This window comes from Sinocyclocheilus anshuiensis, unplaced genomic scaffold (assembly GCF_001515605.1).
Source record: "Sinocyclocheilus anshuiensis isolate Anshui unplaced genomic scaffold, SAMN03320099.WGS_v1.1 scaffold1228, whole genome shotgun sequence".
NCBI classification, from domain to species: Eukaryota; Metazoa; Chordata; class Actinopteri; order Cypriniformes; family Cyprinidae; genus Sinocyclocheilus; species Sinocyclocheilus anshuiensis.
The window spans coordinates 559047-568055 of NW_015547716.1; the positions used below are offsets into that span (position 1 = coordinate 559047).

The window sequence follows — 9009 nt, forward strand, 5'->3', positions numbered from 1 at the left end:
TGCCGGCTCTCGGAGTGAGTGAGTGAGTGTGTGTGTGTGTGAGTGAGTGAGTGAGTGAGTTTGTGGTCACCTGCCGACTCTGTGTGTGCGTGTGAGTGAGTGAGTGAGTGAGTGAGTTTGTGGTCACCTGCCAACTGTGTGTGTGTGTGTGTGGTCACCTGCCGACTGTGTGTGTGTGTGTGTGTGTGTGTGTGTGTGTGGTCACCTGCCGACTCTGTGAGTGAGTGAGTGAGTGAGTGAGTGTGTGGTCACCTGCCGACTCTGTGTGTGGGCACGGCTGTGGTGCCGAAGCGCTGCATGCCGTAGTAGTTGATGAAGCCGGTTTCTCTGAGTGAAGTCATGGCCTGCTCCACCTGCTCCTGAGAGCCGGAGATATTCCTGTAGAGGAGAGACGCTTCACGCTTAAACACACTGCATTGCCACACACTGATCTACCTGCAGCAATAACCAGCTTAACCAGCTTGTGCCAGTGACAAACCAGCAGTGCTCATAGAACTTCAACATGAGGGGAATAAATCATGGCTTTTATATTTGGGTGCACTAACCCTTGAAGACCAGCTCAGAATGAAGTGAGTCTAAGCTGGTTTAAATGTCTATCTGGTTGGAGACAGACAGCAGCTCACAGGAGTCAGTGTCTCACCTGAGAACCACCGTGAAGTGGTTTCCCTGCAGTTCTCCCAGTTTTAATGGATGCTTCTTATAGCTGAAGTTCCCCAGCTTCAGGTTCATTAGGCATTTGTTGAGGTGAGACAGTCTCTCAGCGCTGATCCTGTGGAGACACGTTCAGATTCATGTAAACACGGGCGAGTCTGAGGACAGCAGACGTCTGACGGGCTTCACTCACTTCAGCACTGCGATCTCCTGCACCGTGACGGCCCTCTTGTCTTTGGTGCCCATGTAGGAGAACATGTTGGGTCTGACCCTACAGAAACAGAGGAGGAGCTGTGAGCGGGGCGTTAGGGAGCGGCAGCGGCGGCTCAGACCAGCGATTCACAGACCTGAGGAACTTGGACAGGAGGTTGATGGCATCCATGGTGTCCTTGTTCTCCTTATAGAGCACGAAATGACAGAAACTCCCGCGGTTCTTCGGCCACGAGTGCTTTCGAGGGGCTTCGGTGGGACACATGAGGAAGAGACGACAGACATGGACTAAGAAATGTAGCACAGACTCAATCAACATTTAAAATATTATTATTTTTTAATTGCTTTGTTTTATTTTTAACAAAATCGTACATGGTGAACACCAGCAGTGCGATATCTACGCAAGGTTAGACTCTTCATCAAATCAGTCTAGACAGCAGCATTACACAAGCTACTGAACTGAGCATTTACACCCACAGCTGATTATATTCAGAACACCTCCACAGTACTTCTATGCAATAACAGCGGAAAGCTTACAGCTTTTTAATAGTTCTGTCGGGTCACCAAAATAATTCATCCACCATTTCCTGATTGTTTTAACATCTTTAGTCACAGCCACTAGACGGAGGTCAAGAGACCAGCTTTGAATGAATCTGCAGCAGAAGACAGATCCCTGCTCTTACCTGCTGAGGGCCGGAGCTCTGTCCAGAGAGCGAGAGGAGCGTTAGGAGAACAAGAGAGCGTTACTCAGGACAGAGGACACACACGCTCGCATGCCTTCACAGCGCTCCAGACCCCTGACATGCACAGGATCACACACTCAAGCACGTCATGCAGGCCAGAGCTCATCGAGTGATCAAGCACCTTCACTACTCACTCAGAGGCCAAGCTCTGTAGCACAGCAGTACCTGCCAGCGCGGTCTTCCCAGCAGCGTGATACGCCACGATGAACTTCTTCCCGTCTCTGTCCTCGGTCTTGGTCTCCAGGCCGGGATACAGCGTCTTCACAGCTCTGTGCAGAAGAGTGCGCTTCTCCTTCGAATCCTGCTGCACCTGAAAGATTCCGTCTGTTAGCCAGCCTGTGGCGGTTTCCCACAATGCACTGGAGCTTGATGCTCAGTCAAACAGAAGTAATCAGCTCACTCGTGAATGCTCTCATAACCAGCAGATGCGCCGTCTTTGATTAAAACAAGAGCTGCAGTGTTTCAGTGGCTATATAAAACTCTTATTTACTTCATGAACACAAGCTCAGCTTTTCAAGATGCTAAAACTAACCCTTTAGTTACTGTCCTGATCAAACAACGCATCTTTTGCATTCATTTTACGAAATAAAAACCCAGCTGAAGTCTTGAATATCTCTGCTCATAAACACTAGAATATGGAAGTGACTTTTACTGTATCTTCTGATCACACTGCAAACAACTGCTGCTCTTCCTCAGGGTTTCCAGTGCCAACCTCTGAAGATCCTTACATCAAGATACATTTACTGGAGAACAAAAAAAAAAGTCTTGTTTGCTGTGAAACTGATCAAAATGAAGTGAGTTTATGATTATTTGTCAATGGGCTCAGATTAAATCCACTTAATTCAAAGAGAAACAAGTTTTCATTCCCCATTGTCTGATATTTCCTCATGTTTTAATCATAAACTCACTTCATTTTGTTCAGAAAACAAGACTTCATATCCTCATTTTGCATTTCCAGTAAATATATCTTGATTTAAGGATGTTTAGATATTTGTACTGGAAAACAAGACAAACACTGAGGAAGAGATTCATTTATTTCAGTTCATGCAACATTTAATTACATTTAAGAATGTAAGACTTTCTGCTCTCTTTTAAGATCTTATAAGGCCTTAATTTGTGGATGGGCGAATCAAGAGTTTTTAAGACCTGCAGAAGCCCTGAATAAAAGGGCATGTATTTTATTTGATTGAGAAGCAGCATGTGAAGCACAAAAGAGAGTGTCTCACCTCGATGGCCACACTGGCCTCTTTGTTCTTGAAGAGCTGCAGCTCCTCCAGCTGCTGCTTCTGCTCTTCTGTCAGCGTCTGAGAGTCGGTCGAACTGCACTCCGGAGACTCTTCCTGCCGAGACAAGAGCACTTGCGAGGTGAGTTAGAGTCTAGGCTTCGGCCTGGAGTACAACACTGGCAGCCTCTCACCTCCACATCAGCAGGAACACACAGATCATCCAGACGAACCGTCCTCCCCTCTTTATTGATCTCATGCACCACAAAGTCTGAGTACCTACAGAAGAAACCACGCATGTCACCGAACACACACTCCTGTCACACTTATACACACTCACTCACACTCCTGGCACACTTATACACACTCACTCCCACTCCTGTCACACTTATACCCACTCACTCACTCTCCTGTCACACTTATACACTCGCACTCACACTCCTGTCACACTCACTCACACTCCTGGCACACTTATACACACTCACTCCCACTCCTGTCACACTTATACCCACTCACTCACTCTCCTGTCACACTTATACACTCGCACTCACACTCCTGTCACACTCACTCACACTCCTGGCACACTTATACACACTCACTCCCACTCCTGTCACACTTATACCCACTCACTCACTCTCCTGTCACACTTATACACTCGCACTCACACTCCTGTCACACTCACTCACACTCCTGGCACACTTATACACACTCACTCCCACTCCTGTCACACTTATACCCACTCACTCACTCTCCTGTCACACTTATACACTCGCACTCACACTCCTGTCACACTCACTCACACTCCTGGCACACTTATACACACTCACTCCCACTCCTGTCACACTTATACCCACTCACTCACTCTCCTGTCACACTTATACACTCGCACTCACACTCCTGTCACACTCACTCACACTCCTGGCACACTTATACACACTCACTCCCACTCCTGTCACACTTATACCCACTCACTCACTCTCCTGTCACACTTATACACTCGCACTCACACTCCTGTCACACTCACTCACACTCCTGGCACACTTATACACACTCACTCCCACTCCTGTCACACTTATACCCACTCACTCACTCTCCTGTCACACTTATACACTCGCACTCACACTCCTGTCACACTCACTCACACTCCTGGCACACTTATACACACTCACTCCCACTCCTGTCACACTTATACCCACTCACTCACTCTCCTGTCACACTTATACACTCGCACTCACACTCCTGTCACACTCACTCACACTCCTGGCACACTTATACACACTCACTCCCACTCCTGTCACACTTATACCCACTCACTCACTCTCCTGTCACACTTATACACTCGCACTCACACTCCTGTCACACTCACTCACACTCCTGGCACACTTATACACACTCACTCCCACTCCTGTCACACTTATACCCACTCACTCACTCTCCTGTCACACTTATACACTCGCACTCACACTCCTGTCACACTCACTCACACTCCTGGCACACTTATACACACTCACTCCCACTCCTGTCACACTTATACCCACTCACTCACTCTCCTGTCACACTTATACACTCGCACTCACACTCCTGTCACACTCACTCACACTCCTGGCACACTTATACACACTCACTCCCACTCCTGTCACACTTATACCCACTCACTCACTCTCCTGTCACACTTATACACTCGCACTCACACTCCTGTCACACTCACTCACACTCCTGGCACACTTATACACACTCACTCCCACTCCTGTCACACTTATACCCACTCACTCACTCTCCTGTCACACTTATACACTCGCACTCACACTCCTGTCACACTCACTCACACTCCTGGCACACTTATACACACTCACTCCCACTCCTGTCACACTTATACCCACTCACTCACTCTCCTGTCACACTTATACACTCGCACTCACACTCCTGTCACACTCACTCACACTCCTGGCACACTTATACACACTCACTCCCACTCCTGTCACACTTATACCCACTCACTCACTCTCCTGTCACACTTATACACTCGCACTCACACTCCTGTCACACTCACTCACACTCCTGGCACACTTATACACACTCACTCCCACTCCTGTCACACTTATACCCACTCACTCACTCTCCTGTCACACTTATACACTCGCACTCACACTCCTGTCACACTCACTCACACTCCTGGCACACTTATACACACTCACTCCCACTCCTGTCACACTTATACCCACTCACTCACTCTCCTGTCACACTTATACACTCGCACTCACACTCCTGTCACACTCACTCACACTCCTGGCACACTTATACACACTCACTCCCACTCCTGTCACACTTATACCCACTCACTCACTCTCCTGTCACACTTATACACTCGCACTCACACTCCTGTCACACTCACTCACACTCCTGGCACACTTATACACACTCACTCCCACTCCTGTCACACTTATACCCACTCACTCACTCTCCTGTCACACTTATACACTCGCACTCACACTCCTGTCACACTCACTCACACTCCTGGCACACTTATACACACTCACTCCCACTCCTGTCACACTTATACCCACTCACTCACTCTCCTGTCACACTTATACACTCGCACTCACACTCCTGTCACACTCACTCACACTCCTGGCACACTTATACACACTCACTCCCACTCCTGTCACACTTATACCCACTCACTCACTCTCCTGTCACACTTATACACTCGCACTCACACTCCTGTCACACTCACTCACACTCCTGGCACACTTATACACACTCACTCCCACTCCTGTCACACTTATACCCACTCACTCACTCTCCTGTCACACTTATACACTCGCACTCACACTCCTGTCACACTCACTCACACTCCTGGCACACTTATACACACTCACTCCCACTCCTGTCACACTTATACCCACTCACTCACTCTCCTGTCACACTTATACACTCGCACTCACACTCCTGTCACACTCACTCACACTCCTGGCACACTTATACACACTCACTCCCACTCCTGTCACACTTATACCCACTCACTCACTCTCCTGTCACACTTATACACTCGCACTCACACTCCTGTCACACTCACTCACACTCCTGGCACACTTATACACACTCACTCCCACTCCTGTCACACTTATACCCACTCACTCACTCTCCTGTCACACTTATACACTCGCACTCACACTCCTGTCACACTCACTCACACTCCTGGCACACTTATACACACTCACTCCCACTCCTGTCACACTTATACCCACTCACTCACTCTCCTGTCACACTTATACACTCGCACTCACACTCCTGTCACACTCACTCACACTCCTGGCACACTTATACACACTCACTCCCACTCCTGTCACACTTATACCCACTCACTCACTCTCCTGTCACACTTATACACTCGCACTCACACTCCTGTCACACTCACTCACACTCCTGGCACACTTATACACACTCACTCCCACTCCTGTCACACTTATACCCACTCACTCACTCTCCTGTCACACTTATACACTCGCACTCACACTCCTGTCACACTCACTCACACTCCTGGCACACTTATACACACTCACTCCCACTCCTGTCACACTTATACCCACTCACTCACTCTCCTGTCACACTTATACACTCGCACTCACACTCCTGTCACACTCACTCACACTCCTGGCACACTTATACACACTCACTCCCACTCCTGTCACACTTATACCCACTCACTCACTCTCCTGTCACACTTATACACTCGCACTCACACTCCTGTCACACTCACTCACACTCCTGGCACACTTATACACACTCACTCCCACTCCTGTCACACTTATACCCACTCACTCACTCTCCTGTCACACTTATACACTCGCACTCACACTCCTGTCACACTCACTCACACTCCTGGCACACTTATACACACTCACTCACACTTATACACACACACACACACTCCTGTCACACACACCTCTCTTTCAGGATGCCGGAGAAGCCTCTGTGCTCGCTGATGAACTTGAGAATGCCCACGTCTGCCTCACTGAGTCCGTGCTTCATCATGTCAGCGAAGCTCTCCTCCTCCTCCTCCTCCTCACACAGCTCCTCTTCCTCATCTCCTCGGCTCTCCTCCTCCTCCTCCTCCTCTTCCACTCGGAGTCTCTTGGCGGCGTGACCCGGATGCTCTTCGGGGAAGCAGCGCTTGTCGCCGGTCAGAGCCTCAGTCTGCTCCATCGGCCTGAGCTGGGAATACATCCACACAATATTTTTACTCTGGCTTATCTATGTATTCACAATTAGAAATCTAATTCTAGCAGGAATTATAATATACTTTTACTCACATCGTAGACGACAGCTGCAGGAACTGTAGGGTGCGAGGGACTGTCGGCTCTTGGATAGCAGTAATAATGCGCTTAAAGACGGACTGAGAAGGAAACCGCACAGATCTGAAAGCACAGAGACAGCAGAATCAACGCGAACAAAATAAATCTATTCTAAAGCACACAAGTCTCAGGACTGGAGCAGAACATAATGTAGAGCTCTTACTGCGCGCACACGACACGAACCGCTCCTCAAAACATCCACACGTGTTTGACTCTCACATGCCCCGGAAACGAATCCTACACAAAGGCCCGCCCCCCGACGGACGTCATTGGCTTACACCATTGTCAATCACAGCACTACAATTCAGATTGCGCAATCAGGTGTAACAGCGCCAGACACATATGTAACGTTAGAAAGTAACGCATGTAGTAATGATAGCATTAATAACAACTACATTAATACGAGCAATGATTTTCCTTATAAATTAAACACAATTACTTAATACATTTAAAAATGAATACACACTCTTTTGCAGTTGATTTTGAACTTACGCTCAGCTGTGCAAATCTCCTGGCTGCGTGGAACTGACCAATCCTACGATGCCGACGGACAGTGCTAAATATTAATGAGATTATCCGACGTTGCTTGGTAACCTTCCTGAAGCGTCCCTGCGTTAATCATGAATATTCATTCTGCTCTTCGCGGGAGTAAAATTCGTTTTCGTTAACGCCCACTCGCCAGCGTCTCTTCCTTTCATCCAATCAGTTAAACGTCTGGATGATGCGTCATTAATATTCATGAACGCGACTGCCCGTGCGCGGCCACGCAGATGCCTGAGCGCGTGTCTAGAAAGGGTGAGAAACACTGTGAGCTCTAGAAAGGGTGTGCGCTCTAGAAAGGGTTAGAGACACTGTGAGCTCTAGAAAGGGTGAGAGACGCCGTGCGCTCTAGAAAGGGTTAGAGACATCATGAGCTCTAGAAAGGGTGAAAAACACTGAGCTCTAGAAAGGGTGAGAGACATCATGTGCTCTAGAAAGGGTGAGAGACATCAGTCCCTATCTAGTGCACACTACATAGCCATCAGCGCTCATTTCTTTCAGATGAGGGCTGAATGCGCTTGTGTTTGTTTGAGCGATGCTTCTGTCACTGACGCACGTCTACTGTTCGGCTCGGCTCGGCTCTGTTTGGGATTCGGTCCGGTTCATTCAAGCACGGAAGAGAAAACCAAAAGGAAAGAGAGAAGATGGGTCACCATCGCAGGTAAGGAGGGGTGTGTGTGTGTGAGAGAGAGAGAGAGAGAGTGTGTGTGTGTGTGTGTTGATCGGAACAGGGGATCTTGTATCACCCAGAGGGAGTTTATTTTGTGTTTATGACCGGATGACATTACATTACACCCCTTATTACAGTGTGTGTCTGTTTACAGTGTAAGTAAATAAATGGGCATAGAATATTGATTTGAGTTTAAAAAAAACAAAAAACAATTATAACACTTGACCCCAAAACTGACAACAATATTCACTATATACTACAACGTGTGGATAAAAAGTAGTGGTCATTTGCTCATAGGTTTAAAGTGGCTATTAAAGCTTGCAGTCCGTAAATTTTGCCTCTTTGTCGCCATCTCTGTTTGAAAACCTGCAATTGCAGCTGTGTGTGGAATTATCTTCTTTGCGTGGGTTGTGGTCCGGCGCGGCTGCAGCGTGGATGAATCTAATGTTCTGAGGTGAATGTGTGGCAGTCAGTCACCGCACCGGTGTGAATCCTGTATTTAGTAATCACAGATTCTATGTCTTGGAATATGACCCAAATAAGCATTTTCACCGTATATTGTCATCTGAACAAGTAACAAGACTGCCACGTTTGTTCTGACCAACTGAGGAAAAAAG

General features: G+C 47.9%; 1 protein-coding gene across 5 annotated transcripts in view; it reads right to left on the reverse strand.

The window, feature by feature from the left end:
- The window catches only part of pus7 (pseudouridine synthase 7), a 13395-nt gene extending 5972 nt beyond the window's left edge, over positions 1 to 7423 (reverse strand). Inside the window, exons 1-11 of one of the 5 annotated variants that reach the window (XM_016507088.1) lie at positions 7355 to 7364; positions 7144 to 7245; positions 6774 to 7055; positions 3022 to 3106; positions 2831 to 2944; positions 1770 to 1914; positions 1545 to 1562; positions 999 to 1110; positions 845 to 922; positions 641 to 769; positions 253 to 378 (exon numbers count right to left, since the gene is read on the reverse strand). In XM_016507088.1, coding sequence (XP_016362574.1) covers positions 253 to 378; positions 641 to 769; positions 845 to 922; positions 999 to 1110; positions 1545 to 1562; positions 1770 to 1914; positions 2831 to 2944; positions 3022 to 3106; positions 6774 to 7054 — 1088 coding nt within the window. In that variant the 5' untranslated portion in view covers position 7055; positions 7144 to 7245; positions 7355 to 7364. Of the gene's footprint in view, positions 1 to 252; positions 379 to 640; positions 770 to 844; positions 923 to 998; positions 1111 to 1544; positions 1563 to 1769; positions 1915 to 2830; positions 2945 to 3021; positions 3107 to 6773; positions 7056 to 7140 lie in introns of all 5 variants that reach the window. The other 4 variants (XM_016507087.1, XM_016507091.1, XM_016507090.1 and 1 more) reach the window with 4 other exon arrangements.
- Positions 7424 to 9009: the final 1586 nt, after the last annotated feature.